At 42.2% G+C, this 12,932-nt stretch overlaps 1 protein-coding gene across 8 annotated transcripts in view; it reads right to left on the bottom strand.

The window, feature by feature from the left end:
• Mast4 (microtubule associated serine/threonine kinase family member 4) overlaps nt 1–12,932 on the bottom strand; it is a 593,693-nt gene that overhangs the window by 309,370 nt on the left and 271,391 nt on the right. For 4 of the 8 annotated variants that reach the window (XM_085830879.1, XM_029468311.2, XM_085830875.1 and 1 more), the window contains exon 4: nt 10,094–10,168. The exons of the other annotated variants lie outside the window; for them this stretch is intronic. In XM_085830879.1, the coding sequence (XP_085687005.1) occupies nt 10,094–10,168 (75 nt within the window). The remainder of the gene's footprint in view (nt 1–10,093; nt 10,169–12,932) is intronic. 8 annotated transcript variants of the gene reach the window in all.

Below are 12,932 nucleotides of genomic sequence, written 5' to 3'. Positions count from 1 at the left end.
TATATAATGTATATGTAACCATATATATGTATACAAATACATCTGTATATAATCATATAAATAATATCTATATGTGTGTGTATATATGTATATATATATATTCCCAGAAAATATTAAACATTTAAATTTCTTAGAACTTTTAAATACCTTAGAATTTGTACCTTAATTTGTACTTCTTAGGGCAGTATACTTCTGAGACTTATTTTTTTATGCATAAGGTCATTAGTTATATTGGGTTTTCTTTATTTCCCATGTGTATATGTGAATGTGTACATGTATATATACAGGTGTACATATGTGTATGTGAAGGCAAATTGTGTGTAGCAGTCAAAAATTGTGTGTTCTTTAGCATCATGTGTGTGTGTGATATATGGTGTATGGTGTGTGTGTGTGTGTGTGTGTGTGGTGTGTGTGTGGTGTGGTATATGTGTGTGGTATATATGGTGTATGTATGAGGTATGTGTGTGTGGTATATGTCTGTGTGAATATGTGGGGTGTGTGTGTGTGTTAATGAGTTCTTTTACTGAGACCTAGGGCTTACTGATTAGTTTTTAGGCTGATTGGCAAGTGAGTCCACAATATCTCGTCTCCCTCTCCCCAGGACTGAGATTACAATTGTGTGTCACCATGCCTGGCTTTTTAAAAATTATATTGCTGTTTCTAGTATGTGTGTGTGTGTGTGGGGGGGGGAGACAGTGAGAGAGAGAGAGACAGAGAGAGAGAGAGACAGAGAGAGAGACAGAGAAACAGAGACAGAGAGAGAATTCACAAGTGTATATGTATATGGTGTATTCATACTTGTGTGCACATGCATAAAGGCTGAAAGAGGCTAGCAGATATAGTGTTCTATTACCCGCCATTTTGTTCCTTTAAGACAGCATCTCTCACCCGCCCTAGTGTTAGGATGCTCTTGGCAAGCCCCAGTGGTCCACCTGTCTGCCTCACACAGAGCTGGTTGCAGGGCACATACCCATGCCCAGAGTTTTATGTGGATTCTTCTCGGATCCTCATGCTGACACAGCAAGTGCTCTTACCTATCTCTCCAACCACATCTGGCTTCTCACGTTGGTGCTGGGGAATCAGACTTGGTCTCCGTGCCTGCTGTCTTCCCGACCCCACATTTGCTTTTCTCAGGATCATCTACTTATGCTTCTTGGCTCTCCATCAGTGTGTAGGAAGGTCTTTTTAATGCCAACAGAAACAAACTTTGTAAGCTGAGACAGACGTACATGTGCTAGCTTTCAAATGCTGAAAGAGCCCTGCTTTTCCTGGTATATGGCACGCCTGGGGAAGGTGGCAAGACACTGTATGATGGCTGAAGACAGAAACCAGCCCCTCTGACCCTGGCCTCTCTTTCTCCTTCTTGGCTGCTTCTTGGGTTTCAAGGGTGAGCAACTGAACTCATGCAGTGAATCCTTGCTGAACGGTTGGCTACAGGATTCTAAGGAAGGCAGTAGACATTCAAAATGGAAGTTGGTCTGGACACAGAGGATCTCATCACCTGAGAAATGGGAAAACAGTTTCCTTGTGGTGTGGCTTCGTCATACAAGCTGACAACTATGTCTCAGGCATTGAAACTAAGAGTTGTCTCACAGATTTGAATAACAGCCAGAGGAGAGAGAAGTACAGTGTGCTGACCACGGAATGTTTTCCTTCTGATCTAAATAAACCCTGGCAGAGATTTACGGATCTGGTTATTTGTATCTGACTAATACTGAACACACCTATGACAACAGGCAGCCTCCCGCTCACTAAGAGACTCTACTTTCCCTCCCAAGTTCACAACTCTCAGGATGGAAGGGACAGACTCAGGTAAGATCAAGAAAAAGCAACCCTGCAACAATTTCTGTCATTTTTACCTTAAAACCTCATCTTTTACAGAGTGCTGCCCCTCAGGATCATCTATAGACCAGAGAAAAGAAGAGGGGGCTGGTCTCCTGTGTTCTTCATGGGTGCCTGCCATCTGCTATGCTCTTTCATGACCTGGATGCTGTTAGAGTAGGAATGCTCTGTAGAGGATTTGTCTGTCCAGTTTGTCAACATTTCTCAAGCTATAGCCTTACAAAACTATACTATATTTATCTGGGAGTTCTGTACACACACACACACACACACACACAGAGAGAGAGAGAGAGAGAGAGAGAGAGAGAGAGAGAGAGAGAGAGAGAGAGAGAGAGAGAGGGAGAGAGAGAGAGAGAGAGAGAGAGAGAGAGAGAGAGAGAGAGAGAGAGAGAGAGAGAGGATGTAATTGTTACTGCCAGAGATGCCAAGGGTACCATCAATGCAGAGCCTCTCTTCACCAGCTAGTAATGGCTATCAGGAGGCAGCAAAGTAGGTAAGAACAGGCTAGAGAGATGGCTCAGTAGTTAAATTCATTTGTCACTCTTTCTAAGAACCTAGGTTCGGTTCCCAGTACTCACATGGCAGCTCATAACCATCTGTAATTATAGTTGCAGGGAATCTAACTCCCTTTTCTGACCTCTATAGTCACAAAGAACACACAGTATATATACATATATTCGGACAAACAATCATAAATATAAAATTATATACACATGTGTGTGCATGTGTGTATGTATGTATGTGTATAATCTTAAAGGGAAAGAGTCAAGGACTTAATGCTAGATATGATGGCTTATATCTGTATGAGGCTCATACATGCAGGAATTGGGGGCAGGAGGCCAACCTGAATTACAAGACTACGTAACAAGAGTCTGTCTCAAAAAGCCTGAAGCACAGTGAGGAAGGATGAATGAGATGAGATGAGATGGGAGAGGGAGGGGAGGGGAGGAAGAGGAGCAGAGGGAAGAATCACTACAGGAAGGGAAGACTACAAGCCGTTTAAAAATACTTCGTTTTCTCCTCTCAACAGCTTATCTCTTCCTGAGAAAGATGGTGTCACTGTTGCTTTGCACCAGGTGAGGGCTGAGGGAGTCAAGGAGAGGACTCTGGAGTTAACTAGTCCTTCTTTGGCTTCAGAGCTAGTAAGCAAAATCTGAAAATAGCTCTTTGTGCTCTCAAAGCTGGAGTGCAACTACCATAAGGAAACGTCCCAAAAGGATGATGGCTCTTTCCTGGCTGCTATCATACCCGTGACCGACAGCTACTGCAGGGACTCATGCAACACACATGCCCGGCACTGATGCTGTTTAAAAGTTCCTAACCCTCCAAGTCTTTTCTGACCAGAACTCATGGATCTGTCCCTGTTCATGATCAGAGTCCTGCTAGCGCTGCCAACCAGCATTCATTATCATCTCTGCTTAATTTCTTTGCCAATTAAACTATGTGTTTGAAGGTATTGAGTTAAATCCTGCAGATTATAATATTTCACACCTAACGTCTTGGTAGACTAATAAAAATCCACTGTACTTCTCAAAGATCACAGTATCTTAAGCCCCTATTTTACAGAATAGGGAGGAAAATCCAAGAAAACGTAGACCAGGCTTACCTGATAGCTAATGTTGTTTATCGACTTGATAGGATCTACAAGTACCTATGAGATAGGCCTCCAAGCTTTTCACTGTAGAACTGTCTAGATTTCATTACTTGAAGTGGGATGACTCACCCTAAGTGTCGTGGATGCATTTCATGGGCTGGAGTCCCGGGCTGCATCAAAATGAGAAAGTGGCCATACATTGCTTTCTGCTCCCTGACTGCAGATGCAGAATGCCTAACCACTTAATAATCCTGCCGCCATGACTTCTCTACCACGATGGATGGCTTAAACCATGAGCCTCACATAAAGCCTTCCTTCCTTAAGTTCCTTCCATCTGGTACTTTGTCACAGCAATACGAATTTACCTAATAAGTATTATTTACCTAATAACTATTTAAGTAATCATTTACCTAATAACAATGATAACAGCAATCCCAATTTAAAAGACGTTTACATTTTGCTACTGAGTAACTGCTTTAGCCATGAGGTCACTACCTCACCAGACCCTCAAAGGCAACCTGATGTGACCAACACTGCTTTGTGAATGAGAAGGCGAAAGCTAACCCGCAGTGATTAAGTGATTGGCTTCAGGTCACAGTTAATAAGTCTCAGAAATGAGATTCATGCTCATTTCAGTTGGGACCAAAGATCACTGATAGATGGCTGATGTCAGAAGGAGCACACAAACAGAAACTATAAACCCCCTCAAAGATTTCTATTAGAAATTTATGAGCCCTAAAGTCCTTTATTAAAAAAAAAAGTTCGAATAGTGCAACATTTCATGTTGTTTTCTTAAAAAAACAATTCCCAGAATAATTATGGCAACTAACTTCCTATCCCCTCCCTGTCTTTCTATGTCCTTAAATATAGTAAGGAGTATTGCATCCTCCCAAAAAGAAGAAATTATTCTTTAACACTTGAAATTCCCAGGACTAGGAAGGTGTTAATTACCATCTAGAAACTCCATGCATAATAAGGCTCCAAAATGTAGATAATTTAAAACCCATCCCTTCCATGTTTAAAAAAAAAATCAATCTATTTTCTTTTGACATGACAGAAAGAAACACAGTCCTGTGATTTCCCATTGTCTATTTACAACCATCTCCGCAGCTATGAATTCTGGTCCCTTCCTTCTCAACCTTGGGTTCTGAGGTCTCAGAAATGTTTACTCTTCAGGTAGGCAAGGATGAAAAAGGATCAATCCTAAAAGGTTTATACTAAGCGAAAAGAGAAGACCATCTGCTCTGAGATAGCTCCGGGCTGATTTTCCCAGCAGGGGAGCCCAAGTTTTATAAACCTCATTCTCATTAGAGAAAAGGAGAGAAATTGCTGAGAATTCATAGAAAGGATTTTCAAGCCCTACAGCAGGTTCAAATGATGTATCCTCACAGGCAGGTTTGGGTAGCTGGATTATCTGCACACTGGGGGAGTCTGGGGTTTGTTTTATGAGGAAAGATAGAATGTTTCAACACTTTCTGGTCTTGAAATGTATCCAGTGCTCTGCCTCCCACCATTTGCCCTCACCTGCTCGAATTTTCAATCCAATCTTTACCAACTTATTTATTCTGCATCAGCAAAGCCTCCGATGTAAAATGACAGCTCATGGAGAATAAATCTTCATCATCCTTTTGTGCTGAAATGTCAGGAGATTTGAAAGCTAATCCTCTGGGTACCTCCCGTCCTCTTCTGCCCACTGGATCGTGTCCCTGATGCTCCTGTATCAAATTGATTTTTATTTAACAGAAGCCTTTAGCTGCTCCCACAAATAACAACGCCATCGTCTTTGAACTATTATTCCTCCTGGCATGTTGCTGCATTCTTTGTTCATTTGCTGTGTTAACAGCCTTCCCAACTGGGGGACAGACAGGTAAGCATATTCTCAAAGTGGAAGATGCTTCTGGTGGTCCTAGTGGACAGGCTTAGCTCGTGTGAGGAGCATTGCTTGTCTCTGATCTCCCCTGAACCCTTTATTTTTATTCAAATAAAAACAGATTTAAAAGCCTGTTTTTTCTATACCCAAAGCACAAAAGGCTTTCTAAGTTTCTCAGGCAATGTAAAAATCCAGGCTGGGGAGAAAAAGCCAATTCTTTGAGCAGAAAATGAGCTTCCTATTTTCCGGACTCTATTTCCTCAATAGTATGAAAGTCATTTCTCTTTTTAAAAAATTAGCTTCCACCGGAGACCCTGATAGAAGTCTACCTAACAATAAGACTGTAAGATGTTGTGAGGAGTAAAGCATGAAGTGATTGACAGAGGGATCTTAGAACTGAGACTTGCCTTTCAAAGATCCCAGTAAATGGTAAAATGGAGAGTTTCAAGTAGGTTTGATGGAGGAAAAACCTGACCTCATACACTGATTAGGAGAACATTTTACATGTTCTCGTCATGTCAAAGAGAATGCTTAGGACAATGGGGCTCAGAGTTAAAGGACTAAGCAAGGCCACAGAGCTGGCTCATGATAAAACCTAAGGTACAACCAAGTACCTTTTTTTTTGTACCACGCCTTTTTTGTTAATGGGAAGCTGTTATACCTGGCTGCACTTCTTCCCAAATTACGCAAGGCAGACATTCACAGTCAAATCAGTATTCTCAACTGTCTGCCAGCAGGCTCACCACACTTTGTCCCTGACTGACCCCTGGAACACGGAAGCCTGCAATTTGTATGAACTCCTCAGAACAGCTCAGGTCACCCAGTTAAAATGACACAGTTCAGATGAAAATCAAGTGAGCTTACAGCAAAAGGTCACCGGTTACACAGACACACATCTCTGTTTCCCACTTACTGTTCAAGTAACTTATCCATGGACCAAACAGTGGCTTTCTCCAAATCGCCTTAATAATTAGAGGAATAATTCTCAGATTTCCATTTCTGCAATGTTTTGGAAAGGAAAGGATCTGACCTTTCGAATCTATTTGGTAACATGACCGAATCAAGTCACACAGCACATTAAAGCACCAGCCATCTTCATTGCACTTTAATGAGTTTTTCTGAAAGTTTCTGTAGATAAGAAGCCATGATTCTTACCCTAAATGAGGAGGGGGAAAAAAAGCCCTTTGCCACAAATAGAAGAAAATTAGCTAATTTCTAGCTGGGTATATTGTTGTGTTAGAATCGTGGCTCATGTCTGGACAGACCACACCAGCAGTTCCATGTGGCAGAGGCTTATTGTAGGGGCAGGGACAAAGGGGGTGTGTGTGACAGAGACAAAGGGGAAAAGAGAGAAAAGGAAAGGAGTGAAGGTCAGGAACGATCTGCCTTTTATTTAGGCTGTGACATAACAGCTCACAGGTACAGGTGGGAAGTAGACGCTAGGAATGTATGTGGTTGCCATGGCAACAGATGCATGGGTCCTTGCCACCTATAGGTGACATCACTGGGTTCTGAGGTGACCTGCCAAGCCAGTTCCTGATACCAACATATATAACACGATGCATGTAAGACATGGTATCTCTCAAAATGCTAAGATGGAGAGAAATGAATTCCAGACAATACTAAGATATATCCCTAGGACATCAAGGACCAAGGAGTGTGTGTGAATGCAATGGGATGTGTTTAACTTATACAGTATTTTAGCTACATTAATTATAGCTCATAAGTGGGTAAGAAGAAGCTGCTGCATTCTAAAGTGTCATCTACAATAGGAAAACACACCTCTGTCTTTTTAAAATTACTTTAGTGTATGTGTATATATGTGTGTGTTTATGTCCAGTTTACTGGGGAGATAAACATTGGCAAGGCTGATGCTTAATTAAGATAGGCTTCTGTTTTTCAAATTAGCAATATTTTAAAAAATAAACTTGTAAATTGGCAAAATTATTACAGAAGAAATAGAAACTCCAAACTCCAGGCACATACACATGTGTGCCCATGTCCTGTCACACCAGAAGAGGGTGTCTGATGCCCTAGTGCTGGAGCAGGAGTGACAGATTGCTGTGAGTTCTTGGGTGTGGGTCCTGGGAACAATTCTTTGTAAGAACACAAAGGCTTTTAATCACGGAACCATCCATGGAGCCCTGAAAATGCACGTCTTACCCCGTGAGGCTCAGGATTACTTGAAGCTAGTTTCTTTTGCCGTATGCCTGTCAACATGCTGTTGAGCTGTGTGTAGTTTGGGGAACACTCTAGGCTCTTAATAACATGGCAAAGGACCATGACATCTATGTCCACTCGGAAAGAATTTTAACATAGGCAATGCAGTATTACTGACGGACTAAAATGATTACCAGCATTGAGCTGCTCCATTCAGCGTTCACTCTCTCTCGGAGTGCGCTGGCCAGTATTATGTTGGAGATGAGTACGTTTTAGTCAACACCACAAAGTATGGAGCAGTGAAGGGGCAGTTTACTGGGGAGATAAACATTGATAAGGCTGATGCTTAAGATAGGCTTCTGTTTTTCAAATTAGCAATATTTTTTTAAAAAAAAACTTGTAAATTGGCAAAATTATTACAGAAGAAATAGAAACTCCAAACTCCAGGCACTCTGTAACATTTCCCCTCAGATGTGGCACCTGAGGTCCTGCCTGATGTAAATGGCCTTAAGTCTAGTGTGACATCCACTACAGAGCTCTGTGTATGATATCCACTATACAGGGGAGGTAATTTGGTCTAAGAATGCTAGTTTGTTTGACCCTGGGCGAAATTTTGCAAAAAGATTCGAGTGGAGTGCTTTAAAAGGCCAGCTGAAACTTCACTAGGTCACAGGACCGTTTATGAATATGTTCTTCTGCCGGCCAGTAAATGTGAGCTTAATAGAAGGGTATGCACGGTAGAACTTGGACCCCTTAAATTGCCGACTTTAAATCTCAGCCACTTCCTGTGGCTCCTGCTATCTGTCAGAGAGCTCAGGAGGGGCAGAGTGTTACAGGTGTAGTAGGGGATGCTCCAGTGCGCAATCAGTTAGCATGCAGTACTTATAGGACAGGTGTAGTAGGGCCCTGAAAGCAATGGCCTCTAAAGATGGAAGCTATGGCCTACGATGGCCTCTAAAGAATTCTAAGACCCCCCAGGAGATAGACACTGGGAGCCAGAGAAGACTGAAGCCCTGGCAGCCCCAGAAAAGGGAGATTCACTTGGCAGGCAGAGATTTCAGAGCTCTGACAACTTATCTCACAGTGGGCATCTCCATACGCACAGTCCCTGGCTTTTGTTTCAACTTTTCTATAACTTTGTAAGGACAACCAACAAGAAAAACAGGAGAGAAGCTAACAGCTTTTTTTTTCCCTCCCCCAGCTCTGAATAGACTTGTCAATCAACCCATCTCCATTTTCCAGTTCCCACCCTCCACTCTCCTTTGGGTGACTGATGAGCCTAGGACCTCACATTCCAGTTTCTGCTAACAGATGGGCTTCAGAAGACTTGACTGTACACAGTAGCTACAGTGCGGAAGCCGACCCACCCACGCTCAGTAAACCATCAAGATGTTCACAGGTCAACTTCTCTTGTCTGTTCATCTGTTTATACCACTGGAAATCAAGCCTAGGTTGGTGTCTATGCTAGGCAAGAACTCTACTGAGGATCCATACTCCTAGCCTCTTACAAACAGGTTTTGACAGACAATTATAAATGTAAAATGTTTGAACAGACAAGTAAGGACATTCATGACAATTAATTTTGTGTATCATCTTGGTTGGACTAATAAACATGTAGGGTGTTAGTGAGGCACAACTCTAGGTGTGCCTGGGATGGCATTTCCAGAGAGTTTTCAAAGAGGGAAGGGAGCCAATGCTCACTGTGTCCAGCAGTAGCAAACCGAACACAGAAGGGTAAAGGAGAAAATGACCTGAGCAGCAGGTTCATTGCTGTCGGCTTCCTGATCTGCCCAGCTGTCAGCAGCTCTTACAAGCACGGCTGTAAGCTGCTCCTGCTACTATACATTGAAGAATGCCAAGTGCCAACTCAACAGAAGTTCCAATCACCAGAGAAATGGACCTCTAAGCATTTCTGGTCCACTATGGGTAGCATAACTCCCTAGGCTGGATGTCCTGACTCTATAGGAGTAGAGAAGGCAGGTTGAGTGCTACGAAGCATACATTCATTGTTTACTTCTAAGCAGCGTGGTCTGATCAGCTGTTTCAAGTTCTGGATGCCATTGCAGTCCTGCTGTAAACGACTGTATTTTGAGCTAAAATAAATCCTTTTCCTTTATGTAGACAAAAATCCATGCCCTTAAATCATAAGCCAAAACAAATCTTTCTTCCCTTACATGGGATAAGCAGGGTATTTTTTAATTAAAAGAAGGGGAAAGTAAGTAAGACAACATACGGAATACAAAGGCAGCAGACACTCAGAACTAGTTCGCTTTCTGAGCTCTGGGCAGTGATATCGGCTGTGGGGATATTACTAATGTAACTGGCCACATGGTAGTGCTCTAGTGGGCATCTTGTCCCAGCTCTGAGTTAAGTGACATCACACAGGTCCTTGACATTGGCTATTCTCACCAGAAGACACATGGTAGAAAAACAGCTCATGCTACAAGCCATGGTCTTGTTTGGGATCAAAACTGGCTGTTAAGTGTTTATTGGAACTCCAGTGGTGTGCACAGTCTTGCGTAGAGAAAGTGTGGCCTCCTCTACATATGATACTTCACAAACCCACTACCACAAAGGGACTACACTGTCATGCACATCAGCTGCCCAAGGTGGCAGGACACACTCACTTTTGAAGCAGCTGGGTCCACTAGTCTCTGCCGATGTCGAGCTGAGTTGAAATGGCTCTTCGGAGGCTGCCCTTCCTGACAGTGAATGGAAGATGGGAAATGGACGAAAGAAGGGAAGGGGAAACGTGGTCATGGGATGATGGGAGAATGGCCAGAAAAGGAGAGGGACAGAGTTTAACAGTACTGTTCTTTGTTAAGCTGTATATCCAATAAGCATGCTTGTATACACACATGCATATGCACAGACACACACACACATTTACCCCCCCCCCAGTCACATAACTCATGGAAGTCATTATGTTGAAAACAGCCAATATATATATTTATATACTATTGCCACAAGCCCAGCCCAGAATTCAGACATTTTATAGCATTTTTAAAATTCTCCTGAAGCCGATCTTACTAAGGAAAACTAGAGCACTCTTTTCCTGAACCCAAAGTCCACCTTCCTAAGAACATGACTTTATGGAGACTGCTTAGGACTTCAGTGTGGCTGAGACTACCTAGAGGTCACCAGAATCAGTCTCTCCTTCTCTCTCTCTCTCTCTCTCTCTCTCTCTCTCTCTCTCTCTCTCTCTCTCTCTCACACACACACACACACACACATTCCACACAGAGACAGACATACACAAACACACACAGACAATGCACACATACACACACTGTACTCACAGACAGACAAACAATGTACATAGAGACAGACAGACACACAAACACATCTGTTTTATAAGCATCTCTCTCTGTCACCCAGTAGAATTCATAATTTCTGACAACCATCAATAACTTCCCCTAAATGTATATTATGTTAGTTTAAGCTAGGAACTTAAGTTTATTGTGTAAATATACATTGAAGAGTGGTCTCTCCTTCCACCAACTGTTAATGGCCATATACAGAGGAAGGAAGGAAGGAAGGAAGGAAGGAAGGAAGGAAGGAAGGAAGGAAGGAAGGAAGGAAGAAAGGAAGGGGAGAGAGGGAGGGAGGGAGAGAGAGAGAGAGAGAACGCAATTGGGGCACACAGAAAGCTTATCATTTCCCACCCTTCATCATATAATGATGATATATCACATAACATCATATGATGAACACACAAACATAGGGACCCTCAGAACTGATGTAGATCTCACTGCCATCTTTCAAAGCTGCACAACAGATAGTATAGAAGAATTTAATAAGGGAATGCTACCCTCAACATGTGTATCAACTCCAAGGATGGCACAAAGAAAATCAGCAGAGAGACGGTCTCACAGAACCTCTGGCTGGGGAAGGGGTGTGGTGGTAAAGTCATTGCCTGAGGTATGCTAAAACCCTCAGTTCACTGCCAAACAGTTCACTGCGCTTCCAAGACTTAGTCTGTGGGTCAGAACAAAGGGGCAGCAAAAGGGGCAGCAAAGGGGCAGCTGAGATGAAAAATAATATTTACTCAACCCTGTTTAAAAAAGAAAGTGGAAGGAGGAAAAAAGAAGGTAGGACTTTAATCCCAGCACTCTAGAGGAAGAGGCAGGAAGGATCTCTGTGAGTTAAAGGCTAACATGGTTTACACAGGGAGTTCTAGACTATTCTCAACTGCAGAGCAAGACTCTGTCTAAAAAAATAAAAATAAAAATAAATTATTGAAAGGTTAAAGAAGTATGAATGGTGTAGCACTTACAATTTCTTTCTTTTTTTAAAATTTTTCTTCTGGCAGTAATTTCCTTCTGATAATAGCTCCATTATTTTGAAGTCACGCATCAATCATACCCACTTAAATTGTCGGCTATCCCTGCCACCCAGTTGGCAGCAGAGCATTTACCACTCAAAAGGGAGCATGCAGGTCAACATCATTAGCTCTGACTTCTAGAGCCTCCCCTACCGATATACATCTTCTCACTATCCCTTTCCAAACAAAAGAGGAAAAAAAGTGGTAAAATAGTTTTGGACCCATCTGGTCTATTATTCCCCCCAAAGCTTTGATAACAGAACAGATAGTCACAAATACTCACTGTTTAGCAAAAGAAGAAGCTAAATATGGCTTCTCCTCTCGACAGAATCAATAGCTTTTTTAGAGGAAGGAAAGTTTTAAAAATGCATAGTGGATTATTAAGTTTGATAATTTCGAGATTATCATTTAAACTTGGTAGTTTATGAGAATGGCATTTTTTTTTCTTTTTTTCTCTTCTGTCTGGATAGAAGAAGTTATCAAATAAATAGTTCTCTACATTAATACATCTGGAGAGCCCCCAACCCCGACTGACCTCCCTGTGGAGTGATTATAGCTGATTTAAGATTCCAACGTTCAGTGTCTGCTCTCCCTACATCAGGGGGAAAAAATTAATCTTAGCGTTAAATATACAATTACAGTCAATGTGCAAATTAACTAGATTCTGAGCCTGTGGTTTATTGCTCTTCTTCTGACTCCGAGGTGAAAATGTTATCTTTTTTTAATTAGCTAATTGTACCATGAACTCAGCAGGAGGCAGACATTGATATTAAACCTGAGATCTGAATCTTTAAACTCCCGCTTGGTGGAAGGCTGCTTTAGAAGGAGCACAGGCTTTCTTTTGGGAGGTGAAGGCTTGTGGCTCCCATCCTCATTTATCATCAAGACAATGAATCTGTAACAGCAGACAGCTTGCGACGAACAAATAGGTGGATGAAATAATCAATGTAGTTACACAGAGATTCCAGTCATACATCTTAATAGAAGCCAAGGTGGAGTCTGCAGGATTAATGCCATTTTAATGAATTGCATAGAGAGTGAAAAGGGAATTGTGGACCACTCCCAGCAAGTTTTCCCCGCCACGTGATACTTCAATAAAATCGTCTCATGGTGTTTTCTCGGGAGGAGGGAGGGGGCAGGGG

The sequence above is a fragment of the Mus caroli genome, unplaced genomic scaffold (genome assembly GCF_978045245.1).
Source record: "Mus caroli unplaced genomic scaffold, Mus_caroli_1 scaffold_15, whole genome shotgun sequence".
In the NCBI taxonomy this organism is placed as follows: Eukaryota; Metazoa; Chordata; class Mammalia; order Rodentia; family Muridae; genus Mus; species Mus caroli.
This window is presented reverse-complemented; position numbering and strand designations above follow the sequence as displayed.